This window comes from Stegostoma tigrinum, chromosome 21, assembly GCF_030684315.1.
Source record: "Stegostoma tigrinum isolate sSteTig4 chromosome 21, sSteTig4.hap1, whole genome shotgun sequence".
Classification (NCBI taxonomy): Eukaryota; Metazoa; Chordata; class Chondrichthyes; order Orectolobiformes; family Stegostomatidae; genus Stegostoma; species Stegostoma tigrinum.
This window is the reverse complement of record NC_081374.1, coordinates 2302253-2324772: the sequence shown is the minus strand read 5'-3', so window position 1 is coordinate 2324772 and position 22520 is coordinate 2302253. Positions and strand designations below refer to the sequence as shown.

The 22520-nt window shown below is 44.3% G+C and overlaps 1 protein-coding gene across 5 annotated transcripts in view; it reads left to right on the top strand.

Annotated features, from left to right (window-relative positions):
* Positions 1–12292, top strand: part of tfeb (transcription factor EB) — a 124445-nt gene extending 112153 nt beyond the window's left edge. For 4 of the 5 annotated variants that reach the window (XM_048553490.2, XM_048553492.2, XM_048553491.2 and 1 more), the window contains 4 exons: positions 4225–4281; positions 5288–5363; positions 7566–7713; positions 9829–12292. In XM_048553490.2, coding sequence (XP_048409447.1) covers positions 4225–4281; positions 5288–5363; positions 7566–7713; positions 9829–10239 — 692 coding nt within the window. In that variant the 3' untranslated portion in view covers positions 10240–12292. The remainder of the gene's footprint in view (positions 1–4224; positions 4282–5287; positions 5364–7565; positions 7714–9828) is intronic. The other variant, XM_048553493.2, reaches the window with a different exon arrangement.
* Positions 12293–22520: the final 10228 nt, after the last annotated feature.

Here is a 22520-nt window from a genome sequence, read left to right as displayed (position 1 = left end):
TTACACTGATGTGACAGACGCTGTTACTGAGACCATGAGAAGGATCTGGATGGTACGTCTCACTGCTCTGCTCGCAGGTCCATCTGATATCACCATCATAGGTGGAGCTTAAGGCAATCCCCAATGTTAACTCTTTCAGATCCTTACACCCTTCTATAACATCTACTGTTGCAGGTGATATAATTAAATGCATTTTTGGGAGATTAGCTTAGTGCTGTAAGTAGGCTGTGTTCACCCGAAGTCTTCCTTCCCTTTTTGCTGAAGTTAATTTAAACTCTGCTCCCCCAGTGCGGTGAATTCCTCATACACTCCTTCTACCATCTAACTTCTCTCTCTGTTGAATACTAAGCAACACTGCACCCCTGTGGATTGGCTGGCACCCCTGTTTGCTGGCTCTCCCAGAATGGTTCAGCAAGAGACAGGATTGGCTTGCGCTATGCCCAGCTCTCGCCCTCGGTGCTACGGATGCAGGATTGAGCAGTCCTTTCACTGGAGGTAGTGAACTCAGGGTCGACATGTCTGTGCTCAATCCTATCCCTAATCTTACCACATGTTTCTGGAGTTTGTTGATGTGGCTTCTTTGGATTTTTGACCAAAGCTTCTGCTTGGCCTTTGACAAGTGACCAGAAATATCCCAGCTATGAATCCAGTGTGAAATAATTTATTAAAACCTCACACATCTCCTGCTCTTGCTCTCACTCTTATCACTCGGTTTACACTCGCCATCTGCAGTTAATTTCTGACTTTGCCCTCAATACATATTCTTGCTTCTTGCTCTCAGGTTAGTGAGAATGATATGGGGTTAAATCCCACTCAGGGAAGCTCTCCCCTCTGTCCTGGCCAATGTTTATTCCTCAGTTACCATCATACATACCGATTATCTGGTCATTAACGTGGACTGAAATGGCTGAAGAAAGCATCTTATTGCTGCCTTCCTTAGGACAAGTAGGGATGGGCAATAAGAGCTAGTCTAGCCAGAGACTTCCACAGTGCTTGAATGAATGAAAAAATACATTCCACAAATATTTGCTCAGTTTTATTGGGCCATGACGGTGTGGAAGGGGCGATAGAGTTGCAAGTTATTTTGTTTTTTTCTTTAAGTGGGCCTGCTGTCTAACAAAACTCAACCGTTTCCTACAGAATCCACTGTCCAATGTTGTGCAACCTTTGCTGCCTGTCCCCTCTATTCCCCCTGGCCGCCCCCTCCCGTTCCGTACTCCCCTGGCTTTACCCGCCTGCGCCATACTCCCCTGACCACACCTGCCCACTCTGCACTCGCCTGGCTGCAAACTTTAGGAGATTATTTGAGTCTATTTTCCCACGGTTTAGAAAGTAACGTGCATTCTGGTTGGTGGCCCCCTCCCAGAAAGAAACTCCGCACTTTACATTCTTGCTGACCTCTAATGGCATCACTCATTCCAAGAAGAACTTTCTTATTGCAGTACCCTTCAGGATAACATGCTGAATCCTAGACCCAGCCTAACAAGCGCATGTGTACCTTTGAGTTTAAGGACCCAAAATGATCTCTAAATGCCAGTTGTCTCTCAGCTTGGGTACATGAAGTTACGGTGGCCAAAGGAAAGCTTATGGGGTTAGAGAGCAAAGGGAGACTCGACTGGACCATGTTTCCCAGTTGCATGACTAGGTGAATCTTGTCAACACATTCATGGGTTTCTGCTTGTGACGGACGTGTGAAGGTCCCTCATATCTCCTGGAATTATTGATATGTCTCCCAGATGCTGCTTTGAATCAGACCAGGGAAGAAAAAAAATCTCAGAGGGGCAGGACAATTTTTTTTTTTTAAAGGTTTGTTTGTTTCTTTATTAATTATAAGAATTTTGGAGATGCATAGACAGTTGGAGGTCACGAGTTTGTCCAGCACCATTTTCAGCTAGTCTCCAATTGATATTATTGGTAAACGATGAAAAGCAGTGCCTTATTGTTTTGCTGCCACTGAGCCAGGTGTGAATTTTTCAGTCACTAAGTCCATGACTTCTGTAAATCTCCCAAAACCAGCTAGCCTCACATCTTCTTCAGAATCCTCCTAACCTCTCCCTTCAAACTTACACTCTTTGTCCTTCTGCAAAAATGACCTCCACTTCTCAATTCCTTGTATTCCATCTGTCCTACTGAGTGAGCAGCGTGAAGTAAATACAAGTTGGAACTCCATGAGGGGATTTCCCTGACTCAGTTTTCCTGCATTCTGTGCCATGGAGGTCATAGCAGTAGGCAGGCACAGAAGTTTGAAAATCACTTGATTTAGATCATCTGAGCATGTGGCAGCACCCATCAGGGACAGAGGAACAGAAAGTATTCTCCCGACAGACCTTCCTTCCCCTTTGCATACACACTCAGGAACATGTGATGATGAGGCAGGCCATTCAGTCCATCAGTTTTGTCAGTTTGTTAAGATTGTGGCCGTTTGGAATTCCACATTCTTACCTGCTGAATAAGAAACTATCTGCCTCTGCCTTAAAAATATTTAATGACCTCACTTTCACTCCATCTGAGGCAGACGGTCCCAAAGCTTACTCACTCAAAGATACTTACAGCACAGAAGGAGGCCATTCATCCCATCATGTCCCTGCCTATTACCATAGATGTGGCTGAACTATTCGCATTTTCCAGCCTTGGCCCGTAACCCTGGAGGCTTTGGCAATACAAGTTAGTATTTAAATATTATTTCAATGTTAGTCTGTGACTCAGCCATCTTTCAGGCAGAGAGTTTCAGACTCCAACTGTCCTCTAGGTGAGAAACATCCTCTTCATCACTCCTCTTAGCCTCCACCTCTTACCTTCAATCTATACCCCATGCTTATTGACTTTTCTGCTAATGGAAACATTGTCTTCATGTCCACTTCATAATCTTATCCACCTCCATCAGGTCTCCTCTCTATGTTCACTACTCCAGCCAGTCCAATCTTTCCTCATAGCTCAGAGCTGACAGCGCAGGCAGCATCCATGTTCATCTCCTGTGTACCCCTCTCTAGGGCAATCACGTCCTTACAATGTCCTAGTGACCAGAACTGCGTACAGTACTCCACATTGGCCTAGTCAGCATTTTATACAGTTCCGACATAACCTCCCTGGTCTTGTATGCAACGCCTTGGCTGATATACCACTTGTCTTCTCAGCCATCGTATCTACCTGTGCTGCTGCTTTTGGGGATCTGTGGATATGCACACCACAGTCCGTTTGATCTTTAGTACTTTCTGGGGTCCTATTTGTAGATTAACCCCTTGCTTTGTTAGACCTCCCCAAGTTCACTGCCCCTTACTTTTCCCAGTTGAATCTCAATTTGTCACTGCTCTGCCCAACAAAATAGTTATACCCTCCTGCAGTTTATGGATATTTTAACATCCAACCAGTTTTTGTGAAACTGCAAACTTCTCAATCACAGCCTTTGCATTTAAATCCAAATCATTAATGTATACAACACACAGGTGGGACCCCAGCACCGAACCCTATGAAACTCCAATGGAAACCAGACTTCCAGTCACAGAAACATCTTGCTGCGATCACTCTCTGCTTCCTGCCTCTCAACCAGTTTTCAATCCAATGCACCACTTCATCTTGGATTCTATGGATTTTTATTTCCTGGACCAGTCGGCCATTAGGGTCCTTAACAAAAGCCTTGCTAAGGTCTGTATCCAAGTCCAAGATCACAACAAGTGCATTCCCCTCATCAACACTTTTGGTTACCTCCTCAAAAATATTTTCAATCAAATTTGTCAAACATTTGTCATATTTCTCCCTGATAACTTCCACAACCTTCTGGGCAAAAAACTCTTCTCATCTCTGCCCCCGGCAAAGTTTTTAATTCAGTGTCACCCAGCCCCAGATGTGGACTCCCCCGTAAGAGGAAACCTCGTTCCCATGTCTACCTTGTCAAGGACTCTTGGGATCAGATCCATTTCAATCAAGTCTTTTGCGCACCCCCCCCTCACTGTTCTAAACTAAACTCCAGGGGGAACAAGCCCAGGTCTGTACAACCTTTCCTCATTAGACAACTCACTCGTTCCAGAAATCAAGCGAGTAAACCTCCTGTGGACCACCTCCAATGCATTGCTTCCTTATGAGAGGCATTGGCTGAGTACATCATTCCAGAACAGTTTGACCCAGAGATCACGAACGATACGGATTGAGACTGGTCTGAAGAGCTGTGCTATCACGTAGAAGTAGCAGATGTGGCATTATTGTGATCGGTTGTCTGTCTTTGGCTAGATGCAGAAGCACGTGCCTTGGCTAAAGAGCGACAGAAGAAAGATAATCACAACCTGAGTGAGTAATGTACCTTCAACTCCTCCCTTCCCTTTTGCGTCAGTCCTGGGGAGCCAGCCGGAATCTGTGAGGTTAATTTTAACCTGCAGCTGATGGAATTGGTGTGTGTGGAAAGAGTTCATTTTGACTGTGGTCACTTGCGGTGTTCTTAAACCTGCTCCCTCCGGATGTTTTGTGGTCATCATATTCATGGCCAACCAAGGCTTCCATTGAAAGCAGGCTGGGCCTTGACTGTGATACTTGCAACTAGCTGGTATAATTTCTCAGGGAGCCAGACTATGATAGGAAGCTGGGGGAACAGACAGAGGGGATGTGCAGAACAAGCTGAGGTGAGTATTACTCACTTTAGTTTTTAGGATGATTCGGGCTGTTGGGATGTAAGACAATCCATTCCTCAGCCTTAACTCCTTGGCCCTACTGACCACAACCCTCTTTATGCTTGTATCAGAGATGATGGGAACTGCAGATGCTGGAGAATCCAAGATAATAAAGTGTGAAGCTGGATGAACACAGCAGGCCAAGCAGCATCTCAGAAGCACAAAAGCTGATGTTTCGGGCCTAGACCCTTCATCCTTTTTTTTTGGTGCTGTCTTTATAGAAACACCTCCCCCTTCAAGCCACTCGCCTTCGTTCCTGTCTCCTGCAGCCAAATTCCCAGCACCCCTCGACCTCCACCAAGCATTGGGTCATTCCCAGAACCCAGGCCAGGTTCAGGTGAGGCCCTGTGCATTAACAGGATTATTAGTGAGAGCAGAAGGAGGCATTTAGCTAGAGGTCAGCATTTCCTCATGACCAGAGGGGATCGCTGTTCCTGCACACTCCTGGGTGGGTCATAGTGGCTGTATGGAAACACATTGTTCACCTCTTTATCTGTCCACTGCCTCTGAGCTCTCTCACCTGAGCTCCAGGGATAGAGAGCCAGTTTGACCAAGAGACATGTTATTGAAAATAATCTGCATTGTTATTTTGTTTTCTCTTCTCATTTTGGTTTCAATTTTCTTCCAAGTTGAACGCAGGCGAAGGTTTAACATCAATGATCGAATAAAAGAGTTGGGAATGCTTATTCCCAAATCCAACGACCTGTGAGTAGACAAACCTTCTGTCATTCATTTTCAGTGGTCAGCTCATGGAGGGATTTGGAAACGAGGAGGAAACATGTCAGATCAGCCTCGCTTTATTGGGAACCAGTAGCTGCCACCCAGGTGGATAGAGTTGTTAAGAAGTTCAAGAGCTGTCAAGTTATGCTCCAGCTATACCAAATCCTGGATCGGCCACATCTGGAGTATTGTGTCCAGTTCTGGTCACCTCATTACAGGAAAGATGTGAAAGCATTGGAAAAGGTGCAGAGTAGATTTACCAGGATGTTGCCTGGAATGGAGGGAAGGTCTTATGAGGAAAGGTTGAGAGAGCTAGGACTTTTCTCTTTACAATGACATAGGATGAGAGGTGACTTGATAGAGGTGTACAAAATGATCAGAGATATAGATATAGATAGAGAGCCAGAGACTTTTTCCTGGGGTGGAGGTAGCTATCACGAGGGACATACAAAGTGAAAGGAGGTAGGTACAGGGGAGGCATCAGAGGTAGGTTCTTTACTCAGAGAGTGGTAGGGTCGTGGAATGCATTGCCGGAGAGAGCAGTAGAGTTGGCCACATTAGGGGCATTTAAACGGCTGTTAGATAGGCATATGGATGATAGTATAAGGTAGGGATGGAGGTTAGGTAGACTTGGGATTAGGCACGAAATTCGACACAAAATTGTGGGCTGAAGGGCCTGTACTGTGCTGTACTGTTCTATGTAGTAGAGGTTGCCGAGCATTGCATTGAAGAGATGGGACTTAGTGATTTTAAAATATGGGCAACAGGTTTTGTGTGAGCTGAATAGGAGAGGAGCATGATGGCCTAGTGGTACTATCACTAGACCATCATTCCAGAGACCTCTGGAATGTCCTGAGGGCATGGGTTCGAATCATACCATTTATTGTATTCAATAAGTAAAAATCTAGAATCAAAAATTGAAGGATTGACATTATCGGTTGTTAGCAAAATCCCACCTGGTTCCCCTTTAGGGAAAGAAACTGCTGTCCTTGGCCTACAGGTGACTCCAAACCCACAGCAGTGCCCTCTGGGCAATTGGGGATGGTCAATAAATGCTGGCCTAGACAGCAATGCCCACATCCAGTGAAGAAAATAAAAGAAAAACTTACAACGGGCTGAAGTGCAATTAATGGGCCACGTTTCTGAAGTGAAAATGTGATCCTTACAACTCAAGTATGACACCACAGTTTCAAACAATTTGGCATCATCCCAGGATGGATTGAAAACCAGGGACCAGCATTTCAAGCAGGATCCAAAATATGTTAGAGATAGTAGGAACTGCCGATGCTGGAGAAACTGTGATAACAAAGTGTGGAGCTGGATGAACACAGCATCAGAGGAGCAAGAAAGCTTAAGAAGGGTCCCGACCTGAAACATCAGCTTTCCTGCTCCTCTGATGCTGCTTGGCCTGCTGTGTTCATCCAGCACTACACCTTGTTATCTCGGTACAAAATAGTGTTTGCAATATTTAATCAGAGTAAGTTTGTGCTCATCCAGGACGTCAGGGGAACAGAGAATTTGACCAGAACAGAGGGGTAAAGAGAGGTGCCACAGAGAGAGCGAGCTGGGGCTTCAGAGTAAGTGTGAGCACTAATATCCAGCTTTCTGATGATGTATGCTATCCTGTGGAGTAGAGAGAGCTTTGTCACATTCAATCCACACGCTCATCATTTTAAAATTCAGTTTGTGCTCTCTTCAACCTCTCCCCACTGCCCCCAGTTACAGAGTCTGTGATGATGTTCTGGTTCCGTTATCTGGTTGTGTTCACAGCCTTGAGTTTATTTGTTTATTTGTTTATTTGTTTGTTTGTTTGTTTGTTTGTTTATTTATTCCTGAGATCTGGGTACTCGGACAGTGTCAATATTTGTTCTCCATCCCTAACTTCCCTTTAACTGAGTGGTTGCATTGGCCACTTAAGGGCGAGGTTGAGAGTCAATCTCATTGCTGAGGGTCTGGAGTTCCCTGCAGGACATTAGTGAATACCTGGAGATCTCCATATTGATGAGGTCAAGTAGTAGGATCTGGATCAGAACCAAAGGAAAACTGGTTATCTCTTACTGGGACATACACTATGGAACTGCTGATGCTCCTTTACGTTTACAGCTACACTATTCCGTGGTGATCATTGAGGGCGTGTTAAACAGCTGTGACACAGTAGATGTTTAGTTTTTAACTTTGCACTTGCAGTGACGTTCGCTGGAACAAGGGGACGATATTGAAAGCCTCTGTGGAGTACATCAAAAGGCTCCAGAAAGAGCAGCAAAGAACCAGGGAGATGGAGGGTCAATCGAAGAGGCTGGAGATAACCAACAGCCACCTCCGCTTTCGCATTCAGGTAAGAGAAGGCTGCTGTTGGACAAACTCCCAGGTTATCATTCACAATAAGCCACAGACACTCAGCTAAGGTTCAGTGTGCGGTAGTATCTACTCTAGCTCAGAGAGATGTTCATTTAAATCCCAGTCCTGGGACTCGGGCTGGTAATCACACCTGATACCCCCAAGACGGTGCTGAGGGAGCGCCGCACTGTCGGAGGGTCAGTGCTGAGGGAGTGGGCACTGTCGGAGGGTCAGTGCTGAGGGAGCGCCGCACTGCCGGAGGGTCAGTGCTGAGGGAGTGGGCACTGTCGGAGGGTCAGTGCTGAGGGAGCGCCGCACTGTCGGAGGGTCAGTGCTGAGGGAGCGCCGCACTGTCGGAGGGTCAGTGCTGAGGGAGCGCCGCACTGTCGGAGGGTCAGTGCTGAGGGAGCGCCGCACTGTCGGAGGGTCAGTGCTGAGGGAGCGCCGCACTGTCGGAGGGTCAGTGCTGAGGGAGCGCCGCACTGTCGGAGGGTCAGTGCTGAGGGAGTGGGCACTGTCGGAGGGTCAGTGCTGAGGGAGCGCCGCACTGTCGGAGGGTCAGTGCTGAGGGAGCGCCGCACTGTCGGAGGATCAGTGCTGAGGGAGCGCCGCACTGTCGGAGGGTCAGTGCTGAGGGAGCGCCGCACTGTCGGAGGGTCAGCGCTGAGGGAGTGGGCACTGTCAGAGGGTCAGCGCTGAGGGAGTGCTGCAGAATCCACATTTTAAAATTTAATTCAAATTCCAATACCTGCCATTGTTGGCATTTGAACCCATGGCTTCAGCACATTTGTTTGGCTCTCTCAATTACTCGACATAGCCTCACTGGTGGACTATGCTGGGAGTGAAGCCTAATCATAAAAGTCACAGAAATTTGAGACTTTATCTTAACGCGGAATCCCCAATGTCCCAGACTGCTAGACTCAGATCAGCGTAAAAAAACGGGCCGGGTTTCCGTCCTTAACAAGAACAACAACCTGTTACAAATCAATTGATTCTCAGTTCAGGTAAATATCTGTGAGCTGTTGACATAAAACTCTAATTCTTTTAGAAGTCCCCACATGTGCACAGAGAGAAACACAGACCTAAAAACAGCTGGGGTGTTGGTGGAGTGTGGTAAAGATTTATGAAACAAATGAATCACATTTGTCCTTGCGATCCATGAGAGTATTCCTTATGTTTCCCAAGGAGCCCCGTTCTCTGATCTATTCTTTCGGGTCCTTTCACATCTGTACAGGAGGCACAGGGCAACTGGTTTGCATATTATAAAGTCTCTGACTTGGTAGTTGAAAGTAACAACTTGCAGTAATGGGTGAGCAGAATAAACCCTTTAACTTCGGGAGCTTTCACTGGAGAGACAGAGAAAGAGAGGGGGCGTGGGTGTCACCTCTTCATCCAGAGGGCTGAAGTTTCACTCATTACTCGAACAGTGTAAACACAACTTTGCAATGAGTTTCATAACTTGCATTTCATGCATGTCACAATCCTTGCTCAGTTCTTTGTTGTTAAACAATCCAAATTTTCCAAATTCAGTCCACAATCAAAATAAAGTAAAGCAAAAAGATACAGTCTCTACATTACCAGCATATTACCATGTCCCCAGAATTCCGACATGCAGCAGAGGCCATCCAGCAATAGGTGCTACATTGGCTGTTAAACACTTCAGGATGGCTTGAAGGTATATAGAGATTTTTTGTATTCATTCATGAGATGAGGCCACCTCTGGCTGGGCCAGCACTTACAACCCAGCTGTCAATCCCTAATTGCCCAGAGGCTAGTTCAGAGTCAGCCACATTGCTGTGGGTCTGGAGTCACAGGTAGGCCAGGCCAGGTAAGGATGGCAGACTTCCTTCTCTGAAGGATGTTAGTGAGCCAGATGGGTTTTTTGACAGTGGTTTCATGGTCATCAGTTGACTCTTAATTTCAAATTTTTTTTATTGAATTCAAATTCCACCATCTGCTTGGCAGGATTTGAACCTAGGCCTCAAAACATTAGCTGAGTTTCTGGATTAATAGTCTAATGATAATACCACTAGGCCATTCTACAGAGATGAGAACATTGCAATATTAAAAATGATTGTGATGTTATCTATTTTGTTTGCCTGATCCCACACAGGAACTGGAGATGCAAGCACAGGCCCATGGACTATCCACAGTCTCACCCTCAGGGTTAAACACGTCAGACCTCACCAGCTCCTCCTCCCTCAAACCGAACGAGAATATCATGGACATGTTTCAACACCAGCAGCCACAACATCTGCAACCTCCTCAAAGCCAGCTGGACTTTCCTCAGGCCCTCGACTTCTGTGACAGCTCGCTGGGTTTCACTGACCCCATGAACCAATTTGCTGACCTCTCCTTCAGCATTCCTGCCAAAAAGGAGTACCAGCTGGATGAGATGCTGATGATGGACGATGCAATCTCTCCCATGGGGAGAGACCCCTTACTCTCCTCAGGGTCACCAGAGGCATCGAAAGCCAGCAGCCGAAGGAGCAGCATTAGCATAGACGATGCTGATATTCTGTGACACTCACTCACTCACTCACTCACGCTCTCTCTCACTCACTCACGCTCTCTCTCACTCACTCACGCTCTCTCTCACACACACACAGACACACAGATGCACTTACACTCATGCTCACAGACACATTATCACATTCGGACACATACATACACATACTCTCACAGACACACCCACATACACCTTCGCAGACACACTGATGCGCCGACATGCACACGCACACTCTCTGTCTCACACACACACACTCGCGTGCACACACTCACTCTCGCAGACACACTTACACACACACAAACACACTCATACAGTATAAACTATTGGTTAGGGTTCAGCCTTCTAAGGTTTGGAAAATTGCCTGGAGCTTTGACTGAATTGAAGAATGTGTCAAACGTTCCTCTCTCTTTCAACTGGATTCTCTGAGTTTGAAGATTTTCATATTGCCATGTCATTTTGCAGACTGTGTTTTACAGTGACTTATTGTGACAGCCTCTCCCTCTGCCTGTCCTGTTTGTATTGTGACCCAGGAACCTCGTTTACAAACCAGCATCAAACCAGCACTTCCAAAGGAGGGGAGCAGTACCGCAGACAGGGTGCTCTCTTTCTCTTTGTCCCCCCCGTCTCTCTCTCTCTCTCCCCCCCGCCGTCTCTCAGGTACACTTAGGCTGTCCTTTTCTGAGTGATGCCTTGGCTTGACAGCTTGTATCTTTAAAACAATCTCTGCTGAGTTCAGTGAAATGCCCGTGAGGTTTTGGTGGGGTGGACAGTCTCCTGATAACATTTCAAAATTGGATTTTCGAAAAACTCCTGAAATTGTTAAAATTCCCAAGGTTCCCCAGCGGTTTGTTGAGCTGATGTTGATTTTGCTGTTGTCACCGAGTTATGCTGAGCGTCAGCTTTTGGGCAGGTCCTTTATCTGCATTGATTTAGCTGACCTTGGCCAAGCAGACAGTTGGACTCAGCACCTCTCGTGAATAAACAAAAAGCTCTTGTCCCCATTAATTATCCTGCGACGCCTGTGGGTCCCAGTATTTAGTAAACTGGCTTCTGCCCACCTTGAACTCAGTTCTTCTGGTTACAGACGTGGCAAACTCCTGTTGCAGGACCACAGAATTGTTTTTGTGCACGTAGAGACCTGGACTGGTTCTGTTACCCAGTGCCAATTTCCTGCCTTTTCCCCATCTCCCTGCACACCATTTCATTCCAAATCACCATTTAATGTTCTATTGAATGTCTCAATTGAACCTGCCTCTACTGCATTCCTTCACTGTGTGTCCCAGACTTTGTTAGTTGCTCCAAAAGAGAAAAGGTGAAAATGGGAGGTTTCTGTGGCTGCGACATTGAACCTGTTGACTGCTGTCAGGTTGATTTTTACATCAGAAACCCTGCAAGTGGGGCCTGGGGCTGCCAGTAAGATGACAGGGAATGTGCATTTGTGCAGGTTTCCTGTGTTCTCTGGTACTTCAGTTTGAATTCAGAGATGGAAAAGCAGTCAACAGATATAGGATCGCCTTGCTCCTCACAATGTCACAGTTGTATTTGGAATCCTTCTGAATAATCTGTGCACAGTTTTAACTGTAGGCCACACTGAAGCCTGCAGCATCTTCAATCTCCAGTCTGCCGAATAGATGGGACTCAAGTAAGTGATAAAAGCATTTAACCAGTCAAGAAGCTTTAGAAAAGAGGAACAGGAGGTAAACTGGCTGACATGGGGAAGGCAGCTAGTTTTCTCTTCAATGATTCATTCACTTCCCCTTTCAAAAGGTACTTTGCTTCACTGCCCCTTCACACAGTGCATTTTAGACCATTACAACTCAATGCATTGAGACATTCTGTCATCACCCTCTGCTGTTTTACCAATTGTCCTCCATTTGTAATGCTATGGTTACTGTGTTTCCTCCATTGGAAACAGTTTTCTTTATCTGTTGATCACAATTCTTGTTGATTTTGTGCACTTTTATTGAGCCACCATGTAATCTTCTCTGCTCTGTGGAAAACAATCCTAGTTTTTCCAGTGGTAGCAGGAACTGCAGATGCTGGAGAATCTGAGATAACAAGGTATAGAGCTGGATGAACACAGCAGGCCAAGCAGCATCAGAGGAGCAGGAAGGCTGACGTTTCGGGCCTAGAAGGGTCTAGGCCCAAAACGTCAGCCTTCCTGCTCTTCTGATGCTGCTTGGCCTGCTGTGTTCATCCAGCTCTACACCTTGTTCTCTAGTTTTTCCACTCTTTACTTGGAAGTGAAATTCCTCAAGTCCCAATTGTCCCTTATCCCCAGAACATCCCTTTTTCAAGAGGACTTTCGAAAAACGTGAACATTTCTATCAGGAAGGACAAAGGCCACAGATATTTGGGAACACCCCCCTACAAGTTCCCTGTAAGCCGCTCACCATTCTGAATTGGAAATACATCGCCATTTCTTCAGTGTTGCTGAGTCAAAATCCTAAAATGCCCTGATTTATGGAACTGTTGCTATCTTTTTGCTGCAGGGCTTCCAGTGGTTTAAGAAGGTGGCTCCCCATGACCTTCTCTTGGGCAAGTAGTGAAGGGCGTTACCATTTGCCCTTGCTAAAATAGTAGCATTCCAGGGACAAATAACTTAAATCAGTAGAACTCCTAACTTTTTCTAAGGCCTGACTTCTTTTCCTAAGTATGGTGCCCCCCGTTAGACACAATACCTCTGGGGCCTAACCAGTGTTTTATAATTTTTTTAAAAGTTTTCTAATCTCCTTCATTTTGCTGATTAAAGTTTTTATAAACTGTCACAGTCTCACAAGTTAAAAATCTCAGGGAAGCTTGAATAGACAAACACAGGGTCTTTCTAATACTGGCTGTGGAACAGCAGTTCTTACAGCAATTACACCACTTTGCATTAGTTATACATGACAGTGTGAGAGTGTGTGTGTGTCTATTTGTGTATGTGACTCGCACATGGATTTACGTGCAAATATACATACACGACTCTAAAGCAATAACACTTTTTCTGGCATAGTATCATCAAACATTAGCCAAATGTTTATTTAATGATAGAATCTATTTCGGGGGTCTTTTCACTTCAGCCGGTGCAGGGGTCAGCTCCCCACGGAGGCTATGTCATCAACAGGAATCTCTCTCACCAAAGAAATTCTATCGTGACCCCTGTGCCGTCTATCCCATAAGTAGGACTTTTGGATTTTTGTTTTATTTGTTCACGGGATGTGGACTTCAGTGGCTGGGGAAGCATTTATTTCCAGTCCCTGGTTGCCCTTGAGAAGGTGGGGGTGAGCTGCTTTCTTGAACCGCTGCAGGCCATGTGCTGTAGATAGACTCACAATATACTTAGAATTCCAGGATTTTGACCCTGTGACAGTGAAAGAGCAATAACTGCAGAACTCTTAGACTCTGATCTACTCTTATAGCCTCAGTATTTATACGGCTGGCCCAGTTCAGTTCCTAGTAAAGGATATCCTCAGAATGTTGACAGGGGATTCAGAGATGGTGATGTCATTGAATGTCAAAGGGTGATCTTCTTTTCTTGGGGATAGTCTTTATCTGGCACTTGTGTGACATGAATGTTACTTGGCACTTGTCAGCCTAAAATATTGTCCAGGTATTCCTGCATTTGGACACAGGCTTCAGTATCTGAGAGCTTTAAATGGTGCTGAACATTGTGCAATCATCGGCGAACATCCCCATTTCTGACCTGATGGAGGGAAGGCCATTGCTGATGCAGCTGAAGGTGGTCGGGCACGGGACTCTACCCTGAGGAACTCCTGCAGAGGTGTTCTGGATCTGAGATGACTGACCTCCAACAACCCTCTTCCTGTGTGTCAGGCGTGACTGCAACCGGTGGAGAGTTTGCCCCTGATACGCAGTGATTCTAGTTTTGACAGGGCTCCCTGATGCCACACTGGGTTAAATGTGACCTTGATGTCAAGGGCAGTCACTCTCAACCTGCCTCTGGCATTCAGTTCTTTGTCCATGGTTGGACCAAAGGGGCAATGAGTTAGGAGCTGAGTCGCCCTGCAGGAACCAAACTCGAACAGGTCACGCTAAGGAGGGTGGCTGGATATGGAGGACATCTTCAGTACTCTTTCTGGAATATTGTCAGGCCCACGATCTTTGCAGTAACCAATGGCTTCAGCTGCTTCTTGCTATCAAATTGAGAAAATCAAATTGCCTGATGACTAACATTTGTGATGCTGGGGACCTCTGAAGGGGGCCAAGATTTTTTTTAAATTTCTCAGCATTTATCCAGTACTTTCCCCTTTGTGATCAATAACAGATAACCTCCAACCCCCATACCTATGCAGAATCTTTAAAATGTGTCACAAATGTCTATAAAATATGGTCTGAACTAGTTTCTACTGCCAATCAATTCATGGCTGTTGCCTATTTATCTACAACCAGTTTCCGGTGGCCATCCAGAAGCACATTTGAACTTGCTCCATGAGAAAATAAACCACTGCAGGGAAATGAGCTTTCTTGGAATTCCGCCACAAGGGTCAGGAATCCATATTATTCAGCTTTGTAATAACCAAGTCATGATCTGAAATTTCTGCTTCAGCGTTTCCTGAGAGAATGAGCCACCTTCACCAGCTAGAAACGTAGCCAAGGGATTTATTCAGGTGGGGAAAAAGTGTCACAGGGAAAAAAAAACGAAATGTGGCCTCTTTAGAAGGAGCAGTGTTATTAGTCTGGTCTCCTTCGTCGGTGCCTCTTCTCCCTGAACCGTGATGCTGTGAGTTTGTGGTACTAGCACGCACACAGATAATATCGGAACTCCTTCCATAGGTGTTTGTGCTTCCCGAGGTGCCTGGAGGTGATTTCTTAAAGTTTTCCACAGTTTCTGCTCTGCCCAAAGAGTAACAAACTCTCAATGCGACCCCCACATGTTTTAAACCATTTATTTAACCCCGTGTGTGCGTCTTCACATCTGACCTTTGCTTGCTCCTTTCACTTTAATGGGTCAGATGATTGATGGGAGGTTGCGGTAATGAAGTTCAGATAAACCAATGAATCAGAACAATGACATTGTGCATCTATATAAAATCTTTGATGTAGTAAAACAAATCAAAGGCCTGTTCCTGGAGCGTTATCAAATACAAATCTGATATCGATCTCACTAAGGAGACATTAAGATAGATGACCAAAAGCCTGGACAAAATGTTAGTCCTGTAGAAGAAACAAATGTGCGGAGATTTAAGGAAAGATTTCCCGAGTTTATGATCTAAGCAAGTGAAGGCTTGGACACCAATGATGGAGCAATGAAAATTGGACAATGCTTGAAAGTAGGGAGATGTTTAGAGGGCTGGAAGAGGTGAAACAGGTCTGGAGGGGTGAGGCCCGGAAGGCATATAGACAGCTGATGAGAATTTTGTGAAAAAATGAGACATTGTCAAATTGGGAGGTAGAGGGATGATGGGTAAAGGGAACTTAGTGCGAGTTAAGATATGAGCAGTGGAATTTTGGATAAGCTGAACTTTATAAAATAGAGGTCAATACAAACTTTATTGCAATAATTAAAGATATGAGAGTGTTATTTCCAGAGTCAGGGAGTAACCAGGTTAAAATGCTTGAGCCGGTCAGTGGGTCAGACAGCATTGGTGTGGTGAGAAGGAGTTCATGACTCAGGAGATGGTCTCTCGTCAGTTGAGTTCTGATGCAGTCTTTTTGACCAATGCTGGGTTTGTAAAGAAGAGAAAAGATTTTGCAATCCAACAGCGATAACATCTATATAGTCAACACTGCTGGAGAGAATTTGGCCTCCATATACTATGGATGGTAATATGGAATATCACGGATATAACTTGATCAATATCATAATGGTTTTCACTAGTCGAGTTGAATGAAATTTGAAATATTGGCAAAATGTGTTTTGCATTATAAAAATTATTTTTTAAAAGTAAACGTTTATAAATGTTTTGAACACTTGTGTTTATCCTTGTGAGGATAATCGCAGACTTCTGTCAATGTCAGTGCAACTGGGCAATGAAGAAAACTAGATGGAGAGACCCTGCTGGCATCCCTTCCCCAGATCCTACAGGGATGACTGGCCAACCTGAAATTAAGTCACTATCCCTAGGAGAAATACTGGTACCTTTACTGTACAGCACTGCGACAAAATCACATCTAGGCTCCTCCAAACTGTTATTGACATAATGCTGATAGGTATGAGGCTCTGTATATATGTCAGTTCTTTTTGACAAGCAGTTTCTCATCACATTGCATACTGTTACTTAAGAGATAAAACTCCTCCCTGTCCTACTGTCAGTGTTGGGGTGAAGCCGATCTGAACCCACCATTCTCAATTTTAATTCGGAAAATGCCAATAGCTTCAGACCAGAGGTGGTGTGTGCTGCTCAGGTCCACGCTCTCCTGAAGCAAATGGAGAGGTTTATTTTGGGTGTGATATGAATGTCTTTACTGTCTCTTAAAGGATTGGTTCTGAATTTGAACCAAACACTGCACCCCACCAGAGTACTCAAGATTGATGTGTCCTTTTCAGATTGTTAAAGAAATACCATTGGCTATCAATCATGTCCTTCATTGCAACAAACTATTGAAGTAAGGTGTGATGAAAAATTATTCTTATATCTTAATATTTATTTCAAACTTAGATGAACTAAAAGCAATACAAAAACATTTCTGATGCAATCAGAAGGAATTATGTTTAAATAAAAAAGTGCCTATAAATTTTTATTATCAATTTTACAATGTCCTTATTTTCTGACTATCTCATTGTGGTGGATATTTGATGTTTAAAATATGGGTCACATTTTTGGGACAGGATTTCCGAGTACAGTGGTGAAGGACCTCCACAGAGGTTGGTATCCTGTCACCAGGCCACCTTTTATTTACACACAGAGAGTCTGTGACACTGATCTGGCTCCTTCAGAGTGAGCGGAACCTCTGACATTCCTGTTTTTATCTGTCAGCCAGGGGTCTCTGATTGGACCAGGTTGACAGCCCCAATCAGGGAACTCATATTCTGTGAGGTGCACCCGGCTGACCTTTTTTAAATTCACTACATCCCTCCTCCTCTTAATTTGTGAGTTTTAGTGCGTTCCTTTCTTATTGTAATTCCTCCTGGGGCATTTTAGCATCGGGTCACATTCCTTCAACTCTGCCTCTAATATGGGTGGCATGTACCCACAGCACCTTGGAAGAAATTTATTCTCCTCTTCAGGTGGCAAAGATGTGAGGGTGGTGATATCGCTGAGTCCATCTCAGATTCCGAGGCACCTTCAATGCTTGATGAATAGGTAGAGCACACTAGTTTTGGAACAATGGAAAAGGCTGCCAAAGAGCCAGACATAGTGAGGGGTCTAGGCCTGAAACATCAGCTTTCCTGCTCCTGAGATGCTGCTTGGCCTGTTGTGTTCATCCAGCTTCACACTTTGTTATCTCAGATTCTCCAGCATCTGCAGTTCCCATTATCCCTGATACAGTTTGCTCTTGTACCAATTGTGAGCTTGCAACTTTCATAAGGTTTAGGACTGTCATACCTACCCAAACTTTATACATCACTGGACCTGACCTCCCATCAACCATGCCCCTTAATCATGCAGGGCCAGGTTCAGGGAGATCATATTTAACCTGGTGTGGAGTCTTCTCCCCATTGGCAACTCTACTGGAGCTGTCCCTGTAGTTGTATGAGGGCTGGACCTATGATCAAACAGGAACTGGGATGGTTTGCTATTGAGTGAAGCTCTAGGCTGTTTCTTCAAGCCTGCCTTCAACGTTTGGACTGCTCTTTCTGCCAGACCATTAGATGGTGGATGGTATGGAGCTATCCTTATATGATGAATGCCATCCAACTTTAGGAAATATTTAAATTCCCTGCTGGCGAACGATGGTCCTTTATTTGTGATGATCCGTCCATGTATTGCACAAGAGGTGCGCAGTTTTTCTAACATCATTCCCATGCTGGACAAATGAACTCTATGCACATTCACTCAGAGTGGGCCACCACAGTGACTAAGAACATTGAGCCCATAGTCAAATATGTAACCGAGCCCAGAGTTTTGCCAGCGAATTTGGGGAAACTGCTAGCAGTAATTTCTGTTCTTGTTGGCACTGCCCCACCAATGCAGCTATGTCTGTATCAAATCCTGGCCACCAAACGCAACTTATTGCCAACATCTTCAGTTTGGACAACCCTGGATGACCCTGGTAGAGTTTAGCCAGTGGTGACCTAAGCATAGAGAAGTCCCTCTAATAATACACCGTCCTGTACTGTGACCTGGTATCTTGGGTCCAAAAAGGTTTCAGTCCTGGGTCTGATATTTTCCAGAGTCTAATATTGTCTGTAAATGTGGCAGAAAGTTTAAAACCATTACAAACTCTTCCAGTGGTGCTACCACCAGTCGTGTATCTGCCAGCAGGAGGCAGCTCAATGTATCCACATGCGGAACTTGTCCTCCCAGCCAGCATTCCAATTTGTAATTATATGCACTTAGTATTAGAGCCCACTACCAAATCCAACCTAAAGCTATGGGCAGCACGGCCTTGTCCTCTTTAAGTAGACCTGGCAGAGGTTTGTGATCCAGTATTATTACACATTTACGCCTGTAAAGGTATCCGTAGAACTTCCTGACTCCAAATGTGACTGCTCAACCTTTCTCCTCTACCTGGGTGTATTTACGGTCTGCATTAGCTAAAGCTCTGGATGCTTACACTCTTGAGCATTCCTCTCAGCCTACGAGCCAATAATACTATGTTCAAGTTCTCTAAGTGCTCTTTACTGATCTTTCCTGTTGTTAGCATGTCATCTAGATAATGGTGACCTGGGGTAGACCTTGTAAAATATTCTCCATCTTTCACTGGGAAACTGCACAGGCTGACGATACCGCTGACGGCAGTCACATATACTGGTACAAATGCTTGTAGGAATTTATTGTAGCACACTTCTAGGAATCCTCATCTAACTACAATTGCAAGTATGCATGGCTCATCTCCAACTTCATAAAGGACAGCCTGTCCCACCCCGAGCTTTGTATATGAACCCTCTAAGCAAGGCACTGGCTATTTATTCAGCTGCGAAAAGCAGTTTACCTTTTATTTAAAATCCCCACAAAGGTCAACTAACCTATCAGGTTTCACAATCGGTAGGACTGATGCTTCCTGTTCCACAAACTGCACTGGTTTGATGGGCCAAATGGCCATTCTCACTCTAATCTTTAAAAAATTAAAACAACAATTGGATGCTTGAAATCCGATACAAAAACAAAGTCATGGAGGAACTCAGCAGGTCTGGCAACTTCTGTGGAGAGGGCAACTAGGTTAATGTTTCAAGTCCAGCGACCCTTCTTCAGAACCAAAGAAAGTTATGGCTTTGAAGAAGCATCCTGCTGGACTCGAAACATTAATCCTGTTTCTCTGTCCAAGATGCTGCTAGAGCTGCTGAGTTTCTCCAGTACTTTCTGTTTCACTCTAATCTTTGTTGTGTTAGATTTCAAATTAATGTGAGTATGGGACTAATGAGGGAGCTGAGACTGCACTTCACCCAGGGAGAATGCTACACTCTCATACCAGAGTTAGTGCTGTGTCCCCATCTCTGATCTAGCTGTCCATACGGTGTGACTTCAATGCCCATGAATTAAAGCAGAGAATGTCACATTTTTAAACAGATCAGTGAGAGATTTTTATAACTTATTGGATGAGGCAGATGTTTCAACTTGAATTTATAGTGTAACCAATCTTTAACTTAGCATCATTAATACCGAGTCACTTGGTCCCTAATTCAACATGAAAGCTGAATAACACCATTTTAGCAAGTTGACGGTCCAGTGGTATTATCAGTGGATTTATTAAGCTAGAGACCCAGGTAATGTTCTGGGGACTTCGGCTGGAATCCTGCCATGACAATTTGCATTCAGTTTTTTAAAACACCTGGAATTTGATGTCAAGCCACTGAGAGAGAATCTCATTGGGCTCACTAATGCCCTTTAGGCAAGGAAACTGCTGTCCCCACTTGAGCTCTGGCCTACAAGTGACTCCAGACCCACAGGAAAGCTATTGACTTATAACTGCCCTCTGGGCATTAGGATGGGCCCTCAATGTTGGCCTGGCCAGTGACCCCCTCACCCAGTGAATCAATGATGAAAAAAATTTATTCCAATCTCCTTGTAATGAAGGCCCAAATTCCATTTGTTTTCTGAATTGCTTGCTATATTGCTTTGTAACTTGTCTTTTGTTCATTATACGAGTCAGTCTGAGCATCAACATTTACCTGTTTCACACATTTTTAAAAAAATTCTCAATTTTTACAACCAAAGTGAATAACTTCCCACATTGTACTCCATCTGCCACTTAGAATACCATTCCCTTAACCTATCCTGACCTGGCCTAACCTGGCGATTGCAACCTCTCCGTCTCCTCCTCCCAGTTTGCATTTCCATCCAGCTCTGCATCATTGCCAAACATTGCATTACTCGCTGTCTTTTTTCTGTCTTCTAAATGGCTAATGTTGCCAACATTGACGCTGGTGGCACTCAACTAGTCACAGACTGCCATCTGAAAATGCTAATTTATCCATATTCTCTGTTTCACCAATCCTTCGGTCACGCTAACACATTGCTTCCAACTCTGGGACCCCTCATCTTGTATTAGTCTTTTGTGTGGCACCATATTTAATGTGGTTTGGAAATCCATGGGTAAGGCATTTACTAGTTTCCCTTTATCAATACTGCCAGTTATAGTCTCAAAAAAACTCTACTAAATCTGTCAGGCAGGATTTCACTTTTGTAAAACCATGTTGACTTGTTCTAAGTGTACAATGCTTTTTTTTTCAAGAGCATTGTTAAGACTTCCTTAATAATCAATTCCAGTGGTTTCCTGAACACTGACATCAGTCACTCAAATGGAACTTTAGTTCCCTCTTTTCTCTCCCTCCTTTCGTGCCTCATTTACTAAACGTCAAACTGAGCTAGAATGAGGGAATTTTGGAAAATCATGTCACATGCACCCACTAGCCGATTTTAGAAGTATAGAATGTAAACTATTAGAACATCAGAACTAGGAGCAGGAGGAGGCCATTCAGCCCCTTGAGCCTGCTCTGCTATTTGATACAAGGTGGCTGATCTCATCTCAGCCTCAGCTTCACATATCTGCCCATTCTCCATAACCCTTCAACCTGTTACTAATTAAAAATCTGTCTATCCCCTTTTTCTCAATGTCCTGGCATCCATCGCACTCTGGGGCGTGTGAACTTCACAGATCCGTGAGCCTTTGAGAGAAGTAGTTCCTCCTGATCTCTTTTTAAAATCTACCTCTCCTCTAGATTGCCTCACATGAGGAAACATCCTCTTTATGTTTACTTCATCAATCCTCTTTAGCATCTTCTCTACTTCAATTAGTTCTCCTCTCTGTCTTCTAAACTCCAGAGAGTATCGGCCTAAACTGTTCAATCTCTCTTCATAAGACAAATACCTCATCTCTGGGATCAGTCCAGTGACCCTCTTCTGAACTGCTTTCAATAAAATTATATCCTCCTCAAGTAAGGGGACCAAAACTGTATGCAATATTCCAGGTGCAGTCTCACGAATGCCTTGTACAATTACAACACTTCTTTTATACTTGATTCCTTTAGCAACAAACGCTAAATGTCCTTTTGCCTTCGTTATTGCCTGCTGCATCTGCATTCTAATTTTCTGTGATTCATGCACAAGGACACCCAGATCCCTCTGCACCGAGGCACTCTGAAGTTTCTAGGTCCTAAGAAGAGATTGGATTTTAACCCCTCAAGTTGCTCCAATAAACTTTCTTTCCTGATAATAATTACCTCAAATTTCTTGCTCATATTAACCCCTTGATTACTTTGTCTTTCTTGGATATAAGTTGGGTTTGCTGCTATGAATGCTGGTACAACCTTTATTACATTCAGTTGCAATTAACCCATCATAGCTTAACTTGTTTCTGATTCTAAAGGACCAATTTTTAGTTTAATTACTCTCACTCCTTCATCTTATATGTGTAAAAGCTGTTACAATCTGTTTTATACTCCTGGTTAGTCTAACATCATTCTATTTTCTCCCTTTTCATCGATGTTTTGATAGCTCTATGCTAGATTATAAAACATTCCTGATTCCCAATCAAATACCTTACTATTCTTTGCAAAATTATGAACTCCACCTTTTAATTGAATGCGATGCTTAACCATCTTAGCAAAACACAAATGGATTGCCTCCCTTGTAGTTTCTGTTTCTCATTGGAATGTCTATTTGTTGAAAACATTGAATTGTTTCTTAAAATGTTTCTCACAGTTTGCAGCTATGCTTATTGGTCCAATCTGATTGCAGAAGGAGTTGGAT